This window comes from Alexandromys fortis, unplaced genomic scaffold (genome assembly GCF_014885135.2).
Source record: "Alexandromys fortis isolate MF-2015 unplaced genomic scaffold, M_Fortis_MF-2015_v1.1 scaffold_33, whole genome shotgun sequence".
Classification (NCBI taxonomy): domain Eukaryota; kingdom Metazoa; phylum Chordata; class Mammalia; order Rodentia; family Cricetidae; genus Alexandromys; species Alexandromys fortis.
In genome coordinates, this window is record NW_026067917.1 from 4,920,702 (window position 1) to 4,947,418 (window position 26,717).

General features: G+C 36.4%; 1 protein-coding gene across 2 annotated transcripts in view; it reads right to left on the reverse strand.

Moving 5' to 3' along the window:
* Nucleotides 1–26,717, reverse strand: part of Epc2 (enhancer of polycomb homolog 2) — an 86,145-nt gene that overhangs the window by 51,506 nt on the left and 7,922 nt on the right. For both annotated transcript variants that reach the window (XM_050139914.1, XM_050139913.1), the window contains exon 2: nucleotides 8,424–8,583. In XM_050139914.1, the coding sequence (XP_049995871.1) occupies nucleotides 8,424–8,583 (160 nt within the window). The remainder of the gene's footprint in view (nucleotides 1–8,423; nucleotides 8,584–26,717) is intronic.

Sequence of the window (26,717 nt, forward strand, 5' to 3'; positions counted from 1 at the left end):
ATAACAACAGAAGACCAGAAACACACACATCTGCTTTAACAAGAAACTGGATATTTAACTGGCACACAATACTCTCCACATGCATACAGAGGCCTATTACTCTGGAGTAAACAAAAAGAATGAAGACACCCTATACATGCCAATATATGATTTATTTTCATACTATAACTTTTTAAACTAGTCTTAAACATAAAAAAGCAAGGAGTAGAAAAATATGCACATGCTGGGCAGTGGTAGTGCATACTAGTGGGAGGCAGTGGCAGGTGGATTTCTGTGAGGCCAGTCTGGTCTACAGAGCTAGCTCTAAAACAGTAAAAGAAAAAGAGAAAAAGAAAAAGGGAGGGAGGGNGGAGGGAGGGAGGGAGGGAGGGAGGGAGGGAGGGAGGGAGGGAGGAGGCTGGAGAGATGGCTTAGTAGTTAAAAGTACTGGGCGCTTCCAGGTGACCCAGGTTCAATTTCTAGCACCCATATGACAGCTCACAACCTTCTGTAACCCCAGTCCCAGAGAATCTAACATCTTCTGGTCTCTCTAGGCACTGTACATACACGTGGTGCACAGACATACATACAAACAAAATACGCATGGCACGTGCTGTGTGTGTGTGTAATAAGTTTTTAAAAAAAGAGGAATACCCACAGAGTGTAACTGGGGAGTTTATCTGAGAAAGGACAATAGGAACTGATAAAGTCGCTCACCGTAAGCATGGCTGCAGTGCAGGAGGAGCATGATGTTTGTTTCACATGCCTTTTTTCTTTTAGAATCAAAATGCCATGTTTTATTTAAAGCCATCTTATTTATTTTGTGAACATAAAAATCACTTTGTGTCTTAACAATCCTGGGTCAGTGGTTCCTATTTACTATCTGACACTCTATTTTCCCTCTAGACAATAATCATTCTTGTTCACTCTCAACGTTGGCAAGTAGAGAATGAGAGCAAAAATTCTTACATAGACTGAGATCAGGGATTGGAGAGATGGTTCAGAGATTAAGGGTCCTGGCCGCTCTTCCAGAGTTCCTAAATTCAATTCCCAGCAACCACATGGTGGCTCACATCCACCTCTACTAGTATCTGATGCCCTCTTCTGGTATGTAGGCAAACAGAACACTGTATACATAATAATAAATCTAAAAAAAAAAAAAAAAAGGTTTGTCCCCCATTGGTTCCACCACAACCCCTTTAGAATAATAATGTCCACTGTGTATCAGAACTTGGAATTTACAATGATAAGCCACAACTGAGAGACAGTATCAATGATTAAAAAAAAAAAGGCAAACAGTAGAGCTATTAGGTCTCAATTCAAATCTTAACTCTACTTGATTATTAGCTGCATTATCTTGAGCTCTTTGTAAAATCTTAGGTTCTAAACTGGGTGTCAATCTTAAATGAGTGTCAAAATATAAGATGCCTCACAGCCTTCGTTTTATAATTGCTCTGCTAAGAGAGGAGACATCCTAAAGATGATGCCCTTCCTTTAAGCATACTGCTGAAACAATGGATCCCAAAGAATTAAAATTTCCAGGAATTCCATGCTGAGGAAAGGGAAAGACTGAAGCCTGGTGCCAGACAGCAGGAGGAGCTGGCCTTCCCAAAAAGGGATTGCCACAGAGTTTTGGTAACTTATGGGACCACCTTCAAGAAAGACCAGATCAAAGACAATGATGACTCAGCGATGGGCAAAACATCCTAGTCAGTACAGTTAATTATGCAAAGCTTTTGCCCTCGATTTAAACCTAAATTTCATGCCCTGTATCCTAAAAACCGCTCTATGGGTCACTAGACACCCCCCACATCTATTTCTCTTCCCATTGTGGCAACACTTGACAAATCTGTTCTATACTTTTCACAAAATTACTTGTTCATTTGACATATAGAGGATGGGTGACTGAACTTAGCTTATTGTGGTTGACAGTGTGCAGGCTAATACCCTAAAACTCTGGGCAACCGTATAAGAAACAACTGGCCCAGTATAATTAAAATGTATAACAGCAAACAGAGCCTGGACACGGGTCAGTTAACATGAACTATTTCACTATATAAGAAGAAAGGTTTAGTTTCCTATTAAGAGTCTAAGAAACAAGGATTTTCAGGAAATTTTACGGCAGAAAACACTTTTATAGGTAGGTAATCCACAGAATTATAAGGCAGGAAAGCAAACTTCCCTTAGATTTTAATCAAGGTAGGGAGTCAAGATATCGAATGGTGCCAATGCCCTAGGTAGCATGGCATCTCTACAGCATCATCAGGAGAGATGCTAGCTGCTGGGTGAGTATCCTGGTTAACTCCTACTAGCACAACCAGACATGTTCTGTTTTTCCACAGTATATTTTATAGGAAGACACACAGGAAGGTTCTAAGTGCTTGCATGTAAACAACAATAGTGCCCTCCCCCCCATCCACCATGCCTGGTACCTTGCCCCTTCTTCTCCTGCACAATGTTCTGACACTCTGCCAGGCAAGAAAAAAAAATAAAAAAAAAAAGGTATGTCCCATCAGTTTTTTCTATCAATAGGCAACATGTTCTCTACAACCAATCTTATTTTTTATGTGTGTGTTTTATATACTTAAGCAGCCATAAAACACGTATCACAGCCAGGTGGTGGTGGTGGAGGATGGGAGGCAGATGGATCTCTGAGTTTAGGGTCAGCCTGGTCTACAGAGCAAGTTCCAGGACTGCCAAGGCTACACAGAGAAACCCCGTCTTGAAAAGCCAAAACAAACAATAAACCACAACCACACACAATAATGCAAGTTAACTATTAGAATGGCTTTAATTTCTCTGAGTTTTAATCATGATATTTAATCTATTTTCTTTTGCTTTTTAAATTCCATCACCCTCCTTTTAAGTATCAGATATACAAATTTCACTGAGGTCAAAGAAGCATGTATTCTCCTGAACTCCAGACATTTCCACCTCCCTACCACGATGACCAAAAGATTTATTATTTTGCTTTAACCCAAATACCTTCACTGGGTAGTATCTTCCAGGTTAGGAACATTCTTCCTTACTGAACTAGCAGCCATCCAAACACTTTAAGTTTCAGAGCCGGCTGATCTCAGCAGCAGCTGAGACTACTGTCTGTGTCTGCCTTGCTCACTCTGTCAGTAATCCTTCTAAATGCCTGGGCCAGCTTAAACTGGAAAATTGTTTGCCACAAATCTGATATGAGCTGCCTTGAACTAATGGCACTGTTTTCTAGAATTTGTGAATTTGAATAGGGGATGTCATTTCATTCAACCTATGATCAGTTTGATTTCTTAATATTCAATGACATTTTAAAAAATGCCCCTTGAAATAATTCTTTCTGCCGTGTAATTCTAATGTAGAAATGCAATAAAACTCAGCAACTGCTTTGGACTGTTCTTTCAATCAAAGGAAATTTAGATCATCCCTGACTCTTTTCAATAAAACTATGCTCGCCCCTGTCTCAAGGAAAAGGGTCAATGTTCAGTCCTAATCACTGGAGAAAACAATGAAGAATATTTCAAGGATAACAAAGTAAAATTAGATGTTAGTCTGGCATATATTTCACACACGTGCTGAAAACAAACAATATCACGGTCTAGTTTATACTGGGTGTCGTTTCACCTTTTTCAATGCAGAATGAAAATAATCAACTTCCCAAGGAGCCTACACCAAGTATACTGAAGTGAAAGCAGTGGCCACACATACTTATCTTCCAAGGCGTCAGGATCCTAGGAGCAGATTAGAACAATTCAATTCTCTGAGTGTGTTTCTGACCTGACAGGTAACAAGGAGCTACTTCACCAACTCTTTCTCCTGAACTCTCTTTAGACTAGCAGGGGAGGTGATCTATAGATATATGGCCAAAGGTATTACAGTGAAAGAGGAGATGGACCTTCCTTTTAAACCAAGGAATAGAGGTTTGCTACTAAGACCATTTAACTAACTGTAAAAGCAGATGCAAAATTAACATTAATGCAACATTTCAAATTTATTCATGTTCTATAATTCTGACACTTGACAACAACTTTAAAATATTTCCCCACTAAATAAAAGGGGTAATGGGAAATCAAATAACTGACTGCAAGTAACCAACACTGTCCCTCAAGAGGGTCCCGAATTTAATTAACTTATTCAAGTCCAAAAGGAATACCCTCATGTGTTATGAGTAAATTCTCAGAATGCCAGTGTGGTAACTATAGAAAACACACTGAAAACGTGATGGAGGAAGGCCATTGGTTAATTAAATAAAGAAACTGCTTGCCCTGATAGGTTAAAACATAGGTGGGAGGAGTAAACAGAACAGAATGCTGGGAGGAAGAGGAAGTTAGGTCAGAAATCATGCAGCTCCTCTCAGAGCCAGGCGCGATGGAGCAAGCCGCCAGGTCAGACATGCTGAATCTTTCCCGGTAAGACCGGTGTTATGTAGATTATTAGAAATGGGTTAGGCAAAATATGAGAATTAGCCCGTAAGAGGCTAGAGCTAGTGGGCCAAGCAATGTTTAAAAGAATACAGTGTCCGTATAATTATTTCGGGGCATAAGCTAGCAGGCGGCCGGAGTGCTGGGGACTCAGCCCCGCCGCTCCTATTACAACAAAAAACGATAGGAACAAACAAGATGTTTATCTCACATCCAGATTCATTCCATTCTCAGCACTGGGGGGTAGGGGGTAAGATAGGGAGTCTGTGCTGGGAGTCAAACCCAAGGTTTTGTACATCCTAGACAAATGTTCTACCACTAAGCTACATTTCAGGCTTTTGGTTTTATGAGACAGGATCTTACTATGTAGCTCAGACTGGCCTTGATCACACAAGCTTCCTGCCTCTACCCCCCATATGGTGGGATTATACATATGTGCCATAAAACCTGACCTACTCTCAATTCTTCTACCCTAAAATAACACTGCTGATGAGTAGGGGAACACACTTTTTAATTTCTAACTTGGATGCCACAGAGCAAGTCTTCAAATTTCACTGGATGTGTTAATAATCTAGTTTTATATTTAACTTAGTATACAATTTTTATGTCCTGTAAAATTACTAAGAACAATCAAGGCATGTATGCATTTATCTTTAATCATTTACTCATTTATTCAACAAACATTCAAGTTAATCAAAATCATGTTAAGTAGCATGCAATGAGATTCAGATTTTAAAAATCTGAGAGACACCAGAAAGCTTTTGCCTTCTTTGCAACTGAAGAGGCTTTTAAGCAAACAGCAACAAAAACTTTGTTGAAAGGAGACATGAAACACTCCTAAAAGCAATCCCAGGGACAACACTTATCTTAAAAATAAGAGTAGAAGGACTAAGAAGGTGCAAGCAAATAAGGTATTTTATATATAAAGTGAGTTTTAGAGAGTTTCCTACCCCTATAGCTCAAAACATGAAAGGTCAGAAGAATTAGCAAACCAAAGTTCACTGAATGAGCAGCTTCAGACTGCATGGGTAATGGAAATACTCAAGTAAATGTGATGGGCTCCTTCTAATGAGCTTAGAATTCAGAGGAAGAAAAAGACACCCAATTTTAATGCAGTTCAATAAAGTTGGCATTATAGTAAAAACACAGAGCCAAACGTTGTTGGAGAGGTAAAAGAAAGTCATTACATTACACAAGTATAATAAATATTCTGTCCTATAGGCAACAGCAAGGTGCTGAGAGATCCGGAAATGGGTGGTCACAATGATAGGAATATGCATGATGGATGCATTCTATGAGTTCTATTCCAACTAGTCCTCCAGTTAAACAAACACACAGTCACAGAAGATTTTAGCCAATGCCTACCACCATGATTTTTTCCCCTAGCTAGGTAAATGGGATGCTTACAAATCTTTTAGTAAGAAGGAAGGGAAAAATTTAGTGACATTTTCCAAAATTCATTATATTTATAGGGTTTGTAAGAAGTTGTATTTAGGGCTGAAGAAATGACTCAGCAGGTTAAGAGGACTGATTGTTCTTCCAGAAGACCCGATTCAATTTCCAGGACCCACATGGCAGCTCACATGGGTCTCTAACCCAGTTCCAGAGGAACTGAAACACATGACAAAACACCAATAAATGTAACAAAAAAAAAGAAATTATATAAAATTTACATATAAGCTTAAAATGACAGGTTATATATATACAACCTTAAAATTTAAGGGAGAAAGGTAGAATATGAAACTACCATATACAATATGATATATAATAAAATACATACTACATTTTGACAAACTTAGAATAAAATAAAATGAAAAAAATCAATGAAGAGACATGTTTGTTGCATCAAATGGGGCAAATGTGTTATACTTAGTTTTAGTGTTTTACTTTTCAAGGAAGATTTTTAATAGCTGTTCTTGGTATTTAGCCCTGCTATTAAAATGCAAAACAACTGATTTTTTTTAGGTTAGGAAAAATGTTTAAGATTCCCACTGTGAAAATCTGTCTCCTTCCTTATTGATATAAAGGCAAAGGCAAATTCAAGAAACTGAAAGGATTAAAAGTCAAAGAACACAGAAAGCAAATCACATAAATAATGTTTGTGAATATATTCTCCCTGAATGCTTCAGAGGAAAGGCTGGGGTGTGGCCTAGTGGTATGGTACTTGCCTAGGTCTATTCTATCCTGAGCACAAAAAGAAAGCAAAATGAAAAAAGGTCACTAGAAAATGATTCTTTTCCCACAGGACTTAACTTTTAGTATCATTTGGAAAGGAGTCAATAAGCATATAAACAAGAGAAAAATATCTGCTCACCAGGGGGGATCACAGTCTAAAAGACAGAAGAATGATTAGCAATGGTTACTACATACAGAAAATCTGAAAAGGATATACACCCCCACCTCCACACACAAGCACAAGATAAACAAAGAGGAGAGATAGAATGAGAAGAGTCAGGGTAAACTTCCTAGGGGAATTTAGTCTTAAATGAGCTATGGGATGGAAAAGAGCTTTTGAGTATGTACAGGTAAGGAAATGTAGGTGAGTTGCAGTACTCCCTAGGACAGAGTGAGGGGAAGAATAACGGGAAATGACACTAAAGATTAAGGGATGACCCAAGCCACTAAGGTTATATATTTACTCTATTATTGATTCTATCTGAACTGTCATTAATTACAAGATACAGCATTACTATATATGGGTCCTAAAGCTTTATGACTGAGTTCTACTATTAAAATGTTTAATAGTTTACTTTAAATGTAAGATAAGTCAAACATGCAGAGGGAGAGCAAATAAAAAAAACTGAATTGCTCAATTTATTATGGCAGAAGGAGGGGGGGGCAGAAATCCTTTTGAGAACTGAACTCTAAGTCGGTCTGTAGTATGGATCAAAGCTAACAGTATAGACCAAAGCAAGAGATAGAAACAAGCAAGCAACTGTTTTCAAGTAGTCTTAAGTTGGCAGTACCCTGCTGTCTCTCAGAAATACATGAGGATTCTGTTCAGAGGGGCAAACTTCAGTTAGGGACAACAGCAACTGAAGACAAAAACTCATTTCAAAGATAAAAAACCAAAGATGGACGTCTTAGGATCAATGAAAAAATTATCAATCTTAAGTGTGACGTTTCAGAATTACCTAGGAAACTTTATTAAAACTTGTCATTGCTGGGAGGATGGCATCCAAGGGTATAGTACCTGCCAGGCATCAACAAATCTAAAATCAGATCTAAAACCCTATGATGTCAAAATATCCATCTCTAGTCCCCATACCCAAGGAGAGTCTTCAGCAGGAATTCCCAAAATAGAGCCCTGGAGTCTCATCTTAACAAGTCATCCACATGTAAAATGTAAAATTTGTTTACAATTCTGACAAGATATGAAGGCACTGACACGTGTCTATAATATTAGCAATAAGGAACAAGAATTTTAATCAAGAACATGATTGGATCAGACTGAAAAGGTTGGAAGACCACTCTGGTGGAAGGCAAACATTGTAGAGCTGACAGAATAGCGTAAGAACAGAAAACAAGGGGTAATAAATGTTATAGTTAGGAGATCATCAAAATAATAAGGTTAAAGATGATGACCATTTATGTATTAATAGTGGGAGAAGAGTAGTAAAAAAAATAGAGTTTATAAAACGTAAACAAAAAATGTTATTCTGAATTTTCTAAAGATAAAGCCCTACTAGTGAGCATTATAAACACTGGCCTTTTAAAAAACAAATCTTATTGAGGAATATAGCCCACCATCTTTTTACCTGAATAATAAACTGTGTTCTATAAAATCATATACTATATAAACATCACATAGTTCAAATATTATTAAAACTCAAAGTTGGAAAATTTTTTCAATAAAAAAAAACTCAAAGTGATCTTCAAGCTCAAATGAAAATATAAACAAATTTAAATCTCTAATGTTTAACATTCTATTAATCAGAATATATGAACTGAAAGCTTAAAATCTCAGACAATATAAAAGATTTTCAGTAATTGATAATTTAAAATTACAAACAGAAAACAATCAATTAGCAAACTTACGCTGAATGTGAATGAACTGTTTGGGCTGTTTAAACTCCCCTTTGTACAAGCGATTGTAATAGTTGACGTTGCTCTCTGCCTCGGGAACTGGAATGACCATGCTCTCTTTTTTTTCTCTAAATACTTGCTGTGCTGAAATAGCTCGCTGTAAGTGATGTTCCTGGAAAATGAAAGTAGGTAATATAAGTTGTGTTGGTGATAGTAACTCAAAGCATAATTCTATTTAAAAGCTACTTGGTTAATTAACTGCAAAAAAATCAATTATGAATAGTCCCCCTTTGCTAAGTCATAGGATTTTTTTCTGCATACCCAAGAAAGCTTTCCCATCATTCTCCCTTAATAACTGTGGCTAATTATTAGTATCACAACTAGAGTTTAAAAAAGACAAACCCATATATGTTCATAACCTAGAATTTTAATATTTCCATTATAAGTCTATATCTTGTTCGCTAAATACGTAGAGGTATTTGTCACCACTACCAGATTAAGAAAAAAAATTCAAGTCATAGGTATTCTTAAATATCATCTACACTTTAAACTTAATGAGTACAACATTCTGAATAATTAAAAAACAAAGATGAAATTATGCCCAACAAATAGTATTATAACCATGACAGGAAATATTTAGTAAATATTAAACAAATAGTTCCTATAAAATATACACATGTTCTAATAACTTCTCATCAATAGCCTCTGAATAGCCTACTATACTCATTCCCATTATAGCAGTTTCCCTTTTGGAAGATAAATCAGATTCACACAAACATTTCTATCATATCAGCGTAAAGGTTAAAATTCCTCAATGATCTTTAAGGCTCTGTAGTATTTCTCTGACACCTCAACCTCTCATCTTTTGCTCTAGCCACAATGTTTCTTCCTGTTTTCAAGTAGTATCCAAATAGCCTACACTTAAAATCCTTTAGTTTCATCTTTCTAGGATTTCCTCATCTAAAACAGACCTTGCCCATCACACCTTGGAAAGCTCTGTTTTTTCTCCATTCCACTTAGCTACAGATGATACACACACATACAAAATCTCATTTTTCCATTTACCTACTAAGCATTAAGCATGCTCTTAGGGAGCAGCTATTTCTGCTTCTTCTATAAATATTTACATCTATAAATTACACAAAACAGTACATACAAAAAGAGTTAAATATATATTTAATAAATTAAACCTACTATATTCCTAATATTTCGGAGAATGCAAAAATGTATTGTTGACACAAAAACCGAGCTGTTAAATGTGCTTAGTAACTTGTCATGGCTACATAATTCTAAGTGGCGAAACAGATATGAACTTGGCTATATACGAGCAAAGTCAAATTCTTAACACTATCATTTTATACAAAACAATGGAATTTTAAGAAGAGAAAAAAAACCTAGAAAAATTAAAATGTTTAAGTACTTTTGAAAACCTTTCAGTAACTCAACTATATTTAAAATTTCAAACACAGGAACTTCCTCAACTTGGTAGAAGACAAACAACCATAGAAAATTCACCTCTAACATCACATTATGTAACCAAAGGCAGCACAAGTCAAATACCACAAAACTCACTATTTCTGGTCACCATTTTACTTGAGTGTCTAGTTAGTGTAAATAAAAGCATGCAGGTTAAAAATGGAATAAAATCATCATGCACATAATCATTACTGGTGTAGTATTTACAGTGGTATAATCATTACTAAAACACAGAACTGTGCAGGAAATATTGTGTTCAGAGTATTCTATAAACTTCAAGATCTAGGAAAAGAAATCTATGAAATGAACAAAACAAAAGGTAATATTGTAATGTTACCTTAATAAACTAAGTTAATTTATTAATCATGCAATTATTGTAACTGGAAGTGACCTATCTATAGTACTAGAGTAATTCTATTTTTGCAGTCCACATGAAACTGTTACACTGCCATTCAACACTTTTTGAAAAATTTAAGAACTTCTATTTTTGATAAAAGGTCTCACTATGTAGCTATAGACAGCTACAGGTATCTTGGAACTTGCTATATAGAAAAGGATAGACTTGAACTTGGCCAGATCTACCTGCCTCTGCCTCCCAAGTATAAATCTGGCTTAATCTAAAGACATTTTAAAATGATTTTGCATTAAGTAGAAAAAGCAGGAAACTAAGTCATACACCCAGGATTATCTCAGTAAGTAGTGATGTGCACAGAATGAGAAATAGTAATATGCGTGAATGAAATATTAAAAAGAAACACAGAAAAAGAAAAAAAGGTCTGAGGAAAATGTGCCCAAATATCAGGTATTGTAATTGGTTCCAGTGTCCTTGTCCAAGTCCTTCAGTGTTTTCTACATTATCTCAAAGGGCAATCAGCACCAAAGTTTCAAACTATTTACATGTATTTAGCAGTTTTGCTCAAAATCAAAGAAAGGAACACATGGAGAAAGATAGACAAGAAACAAAGACAAACAAAACTCTAGAAATCATTTTCCTATTCTAATTAAATTTGCAGTTCTAGAACATTTTAAATCTGACTTTCAGCCAGTGGTGAATTAAAATCACCTCCAGCCAAAAATGGATGCAACTGGAACAAATTAATGCTACAGAAAACGAGACTCAGAAAGACAAATAACACATTTTCTCTCAAAGATGAGCAGAAAATAAATTTAAATATGTGTGTGCACTTATTTGTGTGTTTGTAGGTCATAACACTAGACAGGAAACATGANGATCTAAGAAATTAGATAGTAACTTCACTCATGTCTTTTGTGTAGGGGTGCCCAGTCCCAGGCACAGTCACAACCACAGGGTGACAATAAACAAGATAACTATGAATATGACCTAACACAAAATCATAACCTTACTTAAAACATTAAGAGATCTCGATATTTAGTAATTCAAGTGAGTGGTTCTCAACCATGTACTTTATACATTAAATACCATCACAGTGTCATGCAAAATAAATTTTATAGTCTCACTATTTGTATGTATACATGGGTTCAGTCTGAAGGTGGTATGCACCTTTACAGTGTCACGTTCCAAGCACAATCCAATATACACCATCAGACATTACACGTGCTCAGGGCGGCATGGTAAGCGACATGCAGCAATTATCAATAATATTTTAGTCAACTATTACAAACAACAGGTGTTTAATGTTATTCAAAAGGCAATATACTTGATTATTAAAATACTTCCTTCCACACCTTGGTCATGCCTCAAACATCATCTGCTGCATTCTGTAAGTTGGCAACAACCCATATGAGCTGCACTGGCAACTGAGGTGCGGAAGGGCTTTTTGCTTTTCTGTCAATTAATGTTCATAAGAAAAGTAAATAAAGTCCCTTAGCTATTATTTTTTAAGTACTAGCATGGCTTTTGTAAGAGCTGAGAAGAAAAGGAAAGGAAAGCGTCCAAAGGAAACTTGCAGAAGAAAAGGATTAGTCATCAAACAGTGGCAGATGACTAGTATGTCAAAGCACATAGGAAGGCACTGCACTTTTGGGAATCTATCCAAACTTTTGAAAACTATGATTTGAAGAGATATCACATGCAAAAGAATACTGCCAAATTTAGTGAGTATTAAAGATATCATAAAGACAAAATGTTAGAACTGAAAAAAATAATTCAGATATTATAAAAGCAAGGTATGTGGTAAGACACTTAGAAAAAAATCAGTCATTTACTTTGATAGTAGACTTACTAAACAATGTGGTAGACATAATATGCTCTGAAAAAATAGGAAGGCATGTCTAAAGTCTGTCTGTCTCACAAGCTACAGCCAAGGGGAACTGTGACAGAGCTAATCACAGATATTTTGATGCCGACAACACTGATGGTACAAATAAGACTTGGCTACTCCCACTTTTATGAGAGATACTGATGAAGATCATGACACAAATAAATCAAGAGTTAATACAAAGCAGTAAATTTCCTTTGTTCATTGTCAAATTATGGTACAGGTGATGGGAGGCAAAAAGAGGGACCTGTAAAATTCTAACATTTTCTACCTTTTCCTCTGCATCCTCCTACCTACCTTTGCCTCTCAAAATCCTAGCCCTCTCCTGAAGAGAAACAACTTCTACTTTCCAACCTTAATTCCACATACATCTCCAATCTGTTATCAACAGTTTGTTCCCCAATTTTAAGAAAAGCTTCAGTTTTCAACCTCTCCACTTTCCTATGAAACTCACTCATCACCCTCATTCCTTATCCAGGTCTGGAACATACAGCTGAGACTACTTATCTTCTCGCCAGTGCCCTCCTTTCTATGTTTCTTCTTTTCTCCTAGTCTATGTGAAAGCATTGACCAACTTAATATAAGTATTGTAAGACCTTAAATGCTATTTAAGCTTTTCAAACATATTCAAACACTAATACACACAGCACACACACACATACAAAAATAAACTGAGCTTCAAGATACAGAAGTATACTATACTAATACAAATGAAGATCAGATGATAAAATAGATGAATTTTAAACTTATTTATTATCAGTCATCCTTTTAACAAGTTTAAGTGAACCAGTTAGTACACTGATATTATCTTGTCACTCAAAAATCTGAGAGTGAATGAGCACAGTCTCTGCTATTAAGAAGCTTGTTTGATAGAAGTAAAATACTCAGGTTACAATCCTATTTGAACCTGACAAGTATGGCTCCTCTCAATAGTCAAACCGCTATTTCAAGAGAACAGAAAAGATGCCCAAAGAATGTAACATATATTATATAATTAGATTATATATCTATATATAATTATCTATATATTATATCTATATTGAGACTCTTAGGAAGACTGACAATTTGACAAAGCAAAAAAATACATAAATAAATAAATTCCAGGCAGCAAAAACGACATGAACAAAATGGATATAGGTGCAGCCTAGCAACAAAAGCTAGGTAGTTGAGGACAGTACTAGTTGTCTCCACACTTTCAATGCACTTTTCTTCACAAGGTAGGATCCCGAGCTCACCAATTACATTTTCTCATATACTGACAACTAATACTATCCTATATTAATGGCACAAATTTGAGTCAACCAAATGATTATGAGGATAACATAAAAACAACATAAACTGCATTCTGGAAGGCAAAGCTTTGAATAGTATTTTGTTATATAACCTTGCTGAGTAACTCACCTTATGGTCACAGAAAGTCAGACCCACTGTAACACCTTCCTACAGTTACATAGTGCTTTCTAGCGTTTAGAGACCATTGACAATCACAAACTCACAATAACCTTAAGATTCAAGAAACAAGGAAAGGCATGAAAAACAAAACAATGGAATTTTAAGAAGAGAAAAAAAACCTAGAAAAATTAAAATGTTTAAGTACTTTTGAAAACCTTTCAGTAACTCAACTATATTTAAAATTTCAAACACAGGAACTTCCTCAACTTGGTAGAAGACAAACAACCATAGAAAATTCACCTCTAACATCACATTATGTAACCAAAGGCAGCACAAGTCAAATACCACAAAACTCACTATTTCTGGTCACCATTTTACTTGAGTGTCTAGTTAGTGTAAATAAAAGCATGCAGGTTAAAAATGGAATAAAATCATCATGCACATAATCATTACTGGTGTAGTATTTACAGTGGTATAATCATTACTAAAACACAGAACTGTGCAGGAAATATTGTGTTCAGAGTATTCTATAAACTTCAAGATCTAGGAAAAGAAATCTATGAAATGAACAAAACAAAAGGTAATATTGTAATGTTACCTTAATAAACTAAGTTAATTTATTAATCATGCAATTATTGTAACTGGAAGTGACCTATCTATAGTACTAGAGTAATTCTATTTTTGCAGTCCACATGAAACTGTTACACTGCCATTCAACACTTTTTGAAAAATTTAAGAACTTCTATTTTTGATAAAAGGTCTCACTATGTAGCTATAGACAGCTACAGGTATCTTGGAACTTGCTATATAGAAAAGGATAGACTTGAACTTGGCCAGATCTACCTGCCTCTGCCTCCCAAGTATAAATCTGGCTTAATCTAAAGACATTTTAAAATGATTTTGCATTAAGTAGAAAAAGCAGGAAACTAAGTCATACACCCAGGATTATCTCAGTAAGTAGTGATGTGCACAGAATGAGAAATAGTAATATGCGTGAATGAAATATTAAAAAGAAACACAGAAAAAGAAAAAAAGGTCTGAGGAAAATGTGCCCAAATATCAGGTATTGTAATTGGTTCCAGTGTCCTTGTCCAAGTCCTTCAGTGTTTTCTACATTATCTCAAAGGGCAATCAGCACCAAAGTTTCAAACTATTTACATGTATTTAGCAGTTTTGCTCAAAATCAAAGAAAGGAACACATGGAGAAAGATAGACAAGAAACAAAGACAAACAAAACTCTAGAAATCATTTTCCTATTCTAATTAAATTTGCAGTTCTAGAACATTTTAAATCTGACTTTCAGCCAGTGGTGAATTAAAATCACCTCCAGCCAAAAATGGATGCAACTGGAACAAATTAATGCTACAGAAAACGAGACTCAGAAAGACAAATAACACATTTTCTCTCAAAGATGAGCAGAAAATAAATTTAAATATGTGTGTGCACTTATTTGTGTGTTTGTAGGTCATAACACTAGACAGGAAACATGAGAGAGAAGAAAGAGCTTAAGGAAGGTGGGACAACAGAGTAGATCCAGAATCCTTAATAAATTAATAGAGCAAAACCTAAAGGTAATAAACTATTTACAAGTAATTCAGCTATACTCTCCCCTGAAACAAATGTTAAGAACATTCATGAGAGTACAAAAATATCTAGCACCCATCAAAATAAAACTCAATGTGATAAAAATAATTTTTAAAGTGTCAAATCTAAGTGGGTGGTGGCACACGCCTTTTAATCTCAGCAAGTGGACCTCTGTCAGCTCAAATACGGCTTAGTCTTCAGAGCCAGGGCTATGCAGAGAAAACCTCCTTCATAAAATGAGGAAGAGGGAGGGAGGCAGGAAGGGAGGGAGGGAGGCAGGGTGGGAGGGAGGGAGGGAGGGAGGGAGGGCAGCCAGGTGGGCACAACAAATGCTGATGAAGATGTGAGAACAGAGGGAACCTTATTCACTGCTAGTGGGAGTGCAAACTAGTACAACCATTATGGAAATCAGTATAGAGATTACTTTAAAAAACTAGGACCACCATGTGACTCAGCTATATGTATCACTTGTGGTAATCTGAGTAAGAAATGCTCCCCACCTCTTCCAGGCTCACATATCTGAACACTTGGATCCTGATTGGTGATGCTGTTTGGGGAGGATGTAGAACCTGTAGGAGGTAGAGCCTTGCTGGAGAACATGCATATGCGGTGGCGGGGGTTTGAGAGGTCACAATCTCACCCCACTTCCAGTTTACACTCTGTGGTTCTGTTTTGCATTTGAACATGTACTCTTTAAGCTTCCTATTACAGCCACGTATTGTGATGCTTCCCCTGTCACTGGCGACACTATTTCTGGAATAACAAGGCCAAAAAAAATCTCTTCTTTCTGTAAATTGTCTTGGTCATGGTGCTTTTGCACAGCAACAGAAAAGTAACTGATACAGCATCTGGCACCAGAAGAGTTGGTTGTTGCTGTGAAAAAACTGAGCCATGTTCTTTCCTGGAGGAAGACTCTGGAAGTGTGGACTTAAGAAGGGGTTCAATGCTGTAAGTAAAGCTTATGCAGCTGTTCCAATAGCAGTCTGGAAGATAGCAAGGCTGAGAATAATTCTGGCAGCATAAGTCCTACTGAAGAGGTTTCATAGGGGAGCAATATTAATAACTGGGGTAGAAGCCATTTATATGGTATATTGGCAAAGAATCTGGCTGCCGTCTGCCCTGTGCTAAGAACTTATCTGGGCAAAATTAAAGATAATTTTTTGGCAAATTCAAGAGAACGTAAGTTTAATCAGTGGTATAGTTATTACCAATAGCTCTTACGCAGATTTGCAATGAAATATAACAAGAGGCACAGAAAGAAATACAGATCATATTGTATGGTTGTACAACTGTATAATTTGGAGAGGAAAAAGTGCAATAGGAAGCTTACAGTGGGAAGACAGGTACAGAAAGACTAACATAAAGGAGAGTGATGCCATTAGGGAGATGCCTACTCTGCACTGGAACAAAGGAAAGTGCCCTGAGAGCAAGGACCTATGCAGCTAAGCTTCCAACCTGTGAAAGAAAAAGGCCTAAGAGTTTTCAGCTCCTAGAAAATAACAGCACACTAAAGCTCATGCTAATATGACCTAAGAGGACAAGAGTTCATCCCAAATCGGCAGTCAAATGTGGCAGTGTCATCCATATGATATATATGGCTTTGGAAGATTAAAAAGTGACGGTGGAGCTGGGGGTCATGACTCTTCATGATCCTAGAGGGATAAGGCTTGACTCTTCCTTTTCACTTAGCACATAGTTCAACAGTATAATCTTAAATTCTAATTACACCTATTATTTCCTAAGAATCTGTTAACAGGGCTGTAGCCCAGTGATAAAGCACTCGCATAACTAAGGCCCTGGTTTAATCTCCAAAACTTGTACAGATGCAGGCATGCGTGTACACGTGTATGTGTGTGTGTGTGTGTGTGTGTGTGTATGATTAAAATGTCATAACCAACCCAACTTTTAAGTCTTCTATTTACAAAATCGGCATTCAAAGAATTAAGACTTAGTAAGAGTGATCTCCAGTTCTGACTAAGCACATCCTAGATAGATGATCAGCATCTTGAAATGGAGAAAATCCAATCATGGCTCTCAAACATTTGTGACCGTTAGGATGATCTGACGAATTGTTTCAACAAACTCTAATATGAACTTCAGTCTTTGATTTAGGACATCTGGGATGAAATTAGACATTGCACACTTCTAACAAGTTCCCACAAGATAATAATGCTGGGGGTTGAAGACTACACTCTGAGAACCACCAGTTTAAGAACCACTCGCTTAAAGCAGAACAGCTCATAGAATGTGGTCCTCTGTAATCACAAAACTTCCGAATAAACATTTGGAAACTTTAAAAGCAATCTGGTAGCAATTTGGTGCAACCAAAGGTTTAAAATATGTGCTTTTGTATTTTCTATCTCTTTTACTTAATTTTCTAGTAACATATTTGTATTTTGACAAAGGTTGTAGTGAGGAACCGCTTGTTGGTTCCCAGCCGCTTAGCTCTGAAATAATCACACAGAAACTGTATTATTTAAATCACTGCTTGGCCCATTTGCTCTAGCTTCTTATTGGCTAACTCTTACATATTAATTTAACTCATCTCCATTAATCTGTGTATCACCATGAGGTCATGACCTACCAGCAAAGTTTCAGCACACCTGTCTCTGGCAGCTCCAAGGCTTCTGTTTGACTCTGCCTCCTTTCTCCCAGCATTCCCTTTAGTTCCACCCCCACAGCTCTGTTCCCCTATAGCTTTGCTATAGGCCCAAAGCAGTTCCTTTATTAACCAATGATATTCACAACACACAGAGGGAAATCCCACATATCAAAAGGTATAGCCATAAAATTATTAACATTAATGTTTATAAAAATGTTCCTCAAAATATCTGGGGGCTATTTTTTTTAACCATACGCTGTCTTTGAAGGTAACATTTACTTATTTCATTAATATTGCCACCTTAAGAAACATACAAGTGCTCGGTGGTGACGCAGGCTTTTAATCCCAGCACTTGGGAGGCAGAGGCAGGTGGAGCTCTGAGTTGACAATCTACAAAGTGAATTTTAGAGTAGCCAGGGCTACACAAAGAAACCCTGTCTCAAAAAAAAAAAAAAAAAAAAAAAAAAAAGAGAGGAGGAGGAGGGAGGGAAAGAAACAGGTTTTAGTTTGAAATAATTATATTACTAAACTTTGTTCTTACTGTTAATGTATATTTAAGGATGTTTATCAAGAAAATTAAGTATTCATTTGCAATGAATTCCCTTTAAATTGAAGAACAGGGTAGAGATTTTTCTCTCTTGAAAAACAGCTGATAACATTTTAAGTGACTCAGAACTGAATCATCCTCAGCTTCTCTTTTTATTGTAATTAGCTGGGAGGTGTATGATGGCAAGGTGGGAGTAAGGGACTTTAGTGCAATGCGTTACATTGTAAACATAGATGGAGAAAACTGGAAGCAATCCCACTGTGTGGAAATGTCATTCTAAACAATTTGACTTATAGATCAACATTTGAAAAACCTATTATGTTACTTTAACATTAACTTGCTCCTCTTGATAAAGTAACAAATATCTGTCCTTTGTTACTGTATCCAACTTTCTGAAACCTTGTTTTGAATCATGTATTTCCTAATTCTAGTTAAGAACATAATCTTCAACACCAACAACAGGAAACACAAACAACATCCATGTCATTTAGTCTAATCATTTACTCAACAGAGAAATGAGCAAAAGATTCAAACCAACAGGCAAATTACTGACATTTGTTTTAAAAAAGACTTATTTGATGATTAATTTATGCAATGCTTTATACTTATTTCTGAAATTATCTTCCATCCTTTTAACACTAAGAATAGACACATAATCCCATACAGTATCTCAAGACCTACATTTAAAAACAGCCAAGAGACTTGTGGTCTGGGAGATGGCTTAGTGGGCAAGTGCTCAACAAGCATGAAGACAAGAATTTGAAGTCAGTTGTAGACATGTTGCCTATAACCACAGTGCTTGGGAAGGCAGAAGAGGATGGAGACAGAGGATTATCCCTGCTGGCTGGCCAAGCCAACCTAACCAAAACAAAGGGAGTTGCGTGTTGAGTAAGACACCCTATCCTGAGGAGATAAGGTGGAAAGTGGTAGCACAGGATACCTGACATCCTTCTCTAGCTTCCACACAGCTGCCGGCACACTCAAACATACCCACTACAACACACAAATAAAAAAGAACTGAGGCGGGTCTCAGGGAGTTTGAGGCCAGCCTGGTCTACAAAGTGAGTTCTAGGACAGCCAGAACTACATAGTAAGTCCTTGTCTTGAAAAACCAAAATTTAAAACAAAAAAAGAAAAAAAAAGAATTTTAACTAAGAATTGCATTACTGTGTGGTGGTTTGAATTAAGATTGGTCCCCCATAGGCTCATATATTTGAATATTTGAATGTTTATTTCCCAGTTGGTAGACCGTTTAGAAAAGGTATGAACTTGCTAGAGAAGTTGTCACTGGAACTGGACTTTGAGGTTTCAAAAGCCCATAAGGGGCCCAGTCTCTCTCCACACTCCCTCTTCCTGCAACGTGTTGATCACATGTAAACTCTGTGCCACGCCTGCCACCATGTTTCCAACAATGATGGATATGAACTAATCCTCCAAACTAAGAACAACTTCCAATTAAATGCTGTCTGTTGTAAGCTACCTTAGTCATGACGAACCTTCACAGCAACAGAACAGTAACTAAGGCACAGTGGTTGGGAGAGAGCTGGAAAGGGTGTGGCTAGCAGACAGTCTGACACACCAGCTGTGGCAGTTTGAATGAGAATGGCCCTATAGGCTTAGGTTTCAATACTTCCTCTCTAGTTGGTGGAAAAGTTTGGAGATGTTCTGGACATGCCCAGAAACCAGTCTCCCAGGTGATTCTAGATCCTGTCAAACTGACAATTAACCTTAGCCACAACACTCTCCATTACCAATATTATATCATACTTTTTTAAATTAAAAGAATTTTTACAACTTTTTACAATCTTACAACTACCCCCAAACATGTGTCAAAGCCTTTATGTGTTCTATAGCAGAAAAACAACAACAAACAAACAGAAACGTGAGAAGTTCTGCTCTCCAATCAAAGATTCTTAAATCCTAACAAGCATTTGAACTACCTAGGGAATCATAACAATAAATAAATTACATTATAAAGTGCACATTTTGACTGTCTACCCTTAGGATTGGACCTGATATTTAATATATTAAACATTCTCCCAGGTAAGACCAAATCTCTATCCCAAATTTTTGCATAACAAGGTTTTCAACCATATACACACCTCAAAAAGGTATCACTATGATAGAAACACTATGAAAACAGTTTGCCACTTCAAACTTTTGCTACCATTACCTGAAGCCATTTCGCTTAAGGCATTTATTTACCAAAAGTCATTATTCTCATAGCAAATTTATTTTTTAACAGTCAAATGTCACCTAACAGGTTCCTAGTGTACAAAAACTATAAAATGGAGTACTATTCAGCAAGAGAAAAAAGAATAAAGCTTCCTTTCAGAAGTGAGAAGGCTTTTTGGAAACGGTGTCTCACTATGTATTACTGCCAGGCCTGTAACTTCAAATTTGTGGTAATCCTCCTGCCTGTCTCCTGAGGATGAATGTCATAATACGTATGGATCTTAAAAACAATAAAATGCTGAATAATCCCATAAGAGGGTTAAAAATATGCTACATTTACATAAAACTCTAGAAAGTGCCATTAATCTCCAGTGATAGGAAGACTGTTTATTTACAATTCAAGGTAGAAGGGAGAACACTTATATTCATGATTCTGACTGTGGCATGGTTTTACAGGGACACAAATGCCAACACTATCCAATTACATAACTTCATATATATACTAATTCAAGTATAAATAAGTTTATCATTCAAATACTAAATTCCAGCTTAAATAGGTTATTGTATACAATATAGGTATATGCTAATTCTTTGAAAACCACATAGTATTCAAAAGTATGCCTCAACTAAGAATATAAGAGGTCTTTTAAGGGGTTGAGGGTGGAAGGTGGTTGACTCTGAAGGTCATTTAGAAATGAAGAACTAAGTTACCATAAAGCACATGTATTGTGAAGTAAAATAGCCAGTCGTCGGTCTGACACCAGTTACCAGGAAAAGAAACAACAATCCGGATTGTCAAACTGGCATTAATAGCTTTAGCTTTAAATTTTGTACTACCAAATATAAAATTGCAGTAGGTATCTCTTCAGGCGTCTGTCCCATTCTTTAAACTCCCATTCTCTGCCACAAATTATGGCCATCAACCAATCACCTCACATGCCCAAAGTCACAGTTAACTGAATCAACTAGATATATTACCTGAACTAGCCACTCATATTCCATCTGTCAGTAATTTAGAAGAATGAATTACAGAAGCTTTGAAGTGACCATATTTGGTCAAGAAGATGTGAAAGCTCTGTTAAGACCCTTTGTCGATAATAAAACTAAATTAATTCTTGAAAAGGGTAAACACTTCATTGCCAAATAGACTTCATTCCAAGAAGGCTAGGATAGTGCAGTCTCACAATATTCATCATTAGTGAAGGGAAAACTCATGTGGCAAATCTACAGAAACAAAAAGCATTTAAAGATATTTACACTCATTTACAATAGACATATAAAAGACTTTATATACACGTTACATTTTATGTACCACATAACATGTACAACATGTAGTATTTTGTTATTAATACGTAAAGTAACTATTTTCTTTTCCACATCTATAAATCAATGAAAAATAATCTACATCTTATTTAACAGAGAAATACTATCGGAGCATATAATCTGGTGATTACAACACAACACTGTTATTTTCAAAGTTCACCCTCATGAACTACATAGTATGAACTAGAGAGAGGATGGCTCAGATATTAAGACCACTTCCTGTGTTCCCAGTACACACAGCAGGTGCTCATCAACCTGTCACTCTAGCCCTAGAGAATCCAATTTCCTCTTCTGGCCTCCACAGGCACCACACACATGTGACATACACTCAGACACACATACAAAATAAATTAGTTAATTAAAAGAAAAATAAAAAACACACAATAGAATTACAAAATAAAAAAATTCCAATTTAAAGAAATTTACAGTTTTTTTATTTTTGAATACAATCAAAGTTACCCTTGGCTGCATGCCCAGCCCCTGGGTTGTACATAGCTGCTTAGAGACAAACATTCATATAAATGTCATTAAATAAGAATGCTCATTATTCTCCACAATTTTTCAACCTGAAGTTAGACGTATTTACCAACAGAATTAAAAAGGGAAAAACAATCTGAGGCCTAATGTTTGAGAAGTAGAGGTAAACGTAAACGATCTATATTAGCAGATATCTAACTCAATAAACCCAAGGGAATCAATGCAAAACCTAGTACAATTAGGTAATTTAGTTATGTTACAGAATTTGAAATTAACATATAGAAATCAATAGCTTGGGCTAAAGAGATGGCTCAGTGGTTAAAAGTACTTGCTACTCCTGCATACAACCTAGGGTTGGTTCAGAGCACCTACATCAGGCAGCTCACAATGGTCATTCCAGGGAATGCCCTCTTCTGGCTTCCAAGGGCATCAGGAACGCACAGGGTGCACATACATATGTTTAGGCACTCACAGTACACATACAAAACTTCTTTACAAGAAATCAATCACGTTCATAAATATAATGACAAGTGGGAAGGAATATTGAAATGCTATTTACAATTAAAACACATAAAACTCATTCAAATAAGTCAACGAAAACATAAAAAAAAATCTGTAAGAACATTCCTCAAAGATAAGCAGGCTTCATAAAGAGACAATCTATGTTCTTGGATGAAAAGTCAATGCTCTGTAAGTTGATTTATCAATGTATGTAGAGTCCTAACAAAAACACTGTGGTGGTTTGAAAGAAAATGGCCTCCAGACATGGTATTGCTGGAATAGGTGTCGTCTTATTGAAGGAAGTGTGTCACTATGGAGGCGGGCTTTGAGGTCTCATATATGCTCAAGCCACTTCCAATGAGACAGACCATTGCTTTTAGATCAAGATGTAAGAGCACCATATCTGCCTGAATGCTACCTTGCTTCCCACCATGATGACAAAGGACTTAAGCCCCTGAAAATGGTAAGCTACCTAATTAAATGTTTTCCTTTATAAGAGTTGTTGCAGTCATTGTGTCTCTTCATAGCAATGGAAACCCTAACTAAGACAAATATAAACGCTATTGTCTGGATTCTGGCAAAATAATTATAAAGTACACATGGAAAACTATGCGATGGTAAGGTACTTAGGAAATCTCTTTTTTCAGAGTGGTGAGAGGCAATGGTGAAAAGTCCTATAAGAGGTAAAATAAATAATGGAATGGAAGGATGAAATTATAAACAACAATGAAAGCAGTAAACATTCTGCTCAATAAATCAGCAAAGAGAAAGTTATGTTAGGCGTAAGAGGGGTGTGCTGGCATACACCTATAACGTACACTCCAGGCTCACATATCAGCTCGGATATGACAGAAGAGCAACACAAGAATCCTATCTCAAGAAACTCAAAGGCCCCAACACCTAAGAAACTTCAGACAAAAGATGACTTTGTTTTTTCTTTAAACAACTGAATATCCATCTGGATTGGGCAGGGTGGATATTGGAAAGGTTAGGGGCTTGGGATGTGACTCAGGGAAGAGCACTATGTCTAGCATAAGCAAAGAACTGGATTTGATCCCAGTACCAACAAACAAAATAGCACATACTAGAAACCATGGAAATTCTATAATAAAGTTTAAGGTAATTAATAATCATAGAGAGGGACCTTTAACTTTAATTACATTAACTAGAATAATTTTTTAAAAATGAGCATAGTATTTTGCCTGCTTGTATGTCCTTGTGAGGGTATCAAGACCCCTGAAACTGAGGTTACAGACAGTTATGAGGCCCCATGTAGGTGCTGGGAATTGAACCCAGGTCCTCTGAAAGAGCAGTCATCTCTCCAGCCTCAGAAACATTTTTTTATTCAGAACTAAACTTACTGATTACATGTCAATACTTGTCAATATACAACAGGATGACAGTAAATACATACTCTGAACTATCTACCACCTAGTTACATCAGTGCCACAGAGCCCACAAGGGTTTAATAAACATATCTACTTTTAGTCCCTTTTATTTTTGAGAACCACTATTCATCCCAAGCGCAAGTTAGAGCAATGATCCAAATACAAGCTGGATTGTTTCTGCATCGCCCGCGTCATAGGCATCAGTGACTAGACTAACCCAACATGACAAGACGTCACAGACTTAATCAAAGAGATTCTTTTCTCATATTTTCAATCTATCAGAAACAAGTTAAAAAGCAAAACAAAATAGGCATCTGTTCCCCTTTCTCTTATTAAAGGGATACCTATACAGAAAAAGGCAAAGACAGCAATACATTCACCCCAAAAACCAATCATGGACTTCTCAAGGTGGCTGAGATCTACGGGTTTTGTTTTTACCCCCCATACTTTTCTGGTATATTCTAGACACATCTTTACACACATACAATATATATTGTTATGATGGAAAAATGGGTAAGGATTCATGAATCTAATCTGGAAACCCAAAAGGATACCACATGTGGAAAACTCCACACCTGTAGTTCATGGCGTGCAAGTTAATAAAAGTGACACTCCAACATAAACAAACTGAAGGTTATAAATCTATATGATCAGCTCAACAGATGCAAAAAAGGCACTTAAGAAAATTCAAACCTTCATACATAGGTGCTAAATAAATTAGGATCAGAAGAAACAGACGGCAATATTTAATGGTAGCCTACACTAAGCCAATCCCTATCACTAAAGGAATGAGGACATGTTTAAAGCTTTCACACCAAGATCTGTAACAAGACAAATGTGCCACTTTCACTGCTTTTATTCAACACAATGCTAGACGTCAAAGTAATCAAGAAAAAGAAGAGCATCTAAACTGTCACTCTACAGATGATATGATCTTATACACAAGAAGCCCCAACAACACCAAAACACTAGAATGCATCAAAATTGCAGAATGCAAAATCAACAAAATAAAATCAATAGCAGAGCAATACACCATAAGTATCTCCAGTAGTAAAATGACAAACCCAATACCATTTACAACAACTACCAAAAAAAAGGGGTGGGGGGACCACAAAACAAATGTCTAGGACTAAATATATTTAATGAAAGAAATACGTCTCTCCAGTAAGAACCATCAAACACTGATGAAGAAATCCTGCAATTAGAAAATTAAATATTTAGAGGCTGGAGAGACAGCCCAATAGTTAGCATATACTGCTCTTGAATGTGACCTAAGTCCCAGAATGACTTCGCCTAGAGGTTTCAGAAAGGTTTAAGTGAGTGAACTGGGGAAAAAAAAAAAAAAAAAAAAAAAAACCATACCTCCAGCATTCTTCTGTGCTTCCTGGCTGGTCAGTCATAATGTGACCAACCAACCACCCCACACTCCTGCTGTGCACTGCCTTTGCCATGACAGTGCAATGCATCTCTCCTTAAGTCATGAATCAAATATAAACCCTACCCTTTATAAGTTGTTTTTGTAAATTATTTTGTCACACCAGGAATAAAAAAAAAAAAACTAGTACACTTGGGAAAGTCTTAAAAATGAAAATTCTTAAGCTACATATTAGACCTATTGATTGAGACACTGGAGAATACAACCCTCAAAATCTGTTTTAATAAACCTTCCAAAGAATCTGACACATGGAAACATTTGAGAATTGCTGTACAAACCATTTACACTACCTTGGGGTGCTACAGAAGCCCTGACAAGTCCTGCTAGTTCCTACCTACCAGGTACTGCATGTGAACAACCTCATTCTCCGTCTAGGAAATCAGCCATTGCGCTGTATGGTAAAGGACGGGAAATCAATGCATCTCCTATATGACAGGCAAGCAACAAAGTTTCTTAAGTCATCCTTCATAAATTTCTTTTCCTTGGGAATCATAGATCGCCAAAAAAGTCACAGAAAATAACTGAAGGGCCCTCAGAATGGATGAGAAAATAATAATCTTTTAATTGCCCTAACCTCAAGCAAATTTAACATTTCTTTTGGTTTTACTAATGTGATTGACAGTAAGAAGCAGTATAAGTCTTTTTATGTCATGTTACAATGCTACTTGTCAAAATACTGTTTATACCCTTCACTACTCAAATTTAACATAACCAGATCCAACTCTGCATCCTGCTTTAATGTTAATATTATTTCAATTTTTCCAATATAACTTTCCTATGATTTTGTATATTTAAGGTATCATCCTAAGAAGTTTCATCAGACTGCCAAAAGAATTCATCACACACAAAAAGCTGAGAATCCCAAGATAAAGGTTCTCACATCAAGTGTAATAGCTTCCATTTGAAACTAAGAGAAATCGTTTCTTAATTATCCAAACTGGAATGCAACCAGAAATTAATGAGCAGTGGGTAGATGTAAAAAACTCCTCATTTTGCCTGCAATGGTCACTACAGACTGAACTGCTAATAATGTTCCAGCTGAAAAATATTACAAGAATAAAATATGTAGCATAGCTACCCTCATCAGTAACCTTGTTTTCCAGTTTTGCTAAATATGCTAACACTGGAACTCACTGGTATACCAGACTGTCTTCTCCAGCCACTTT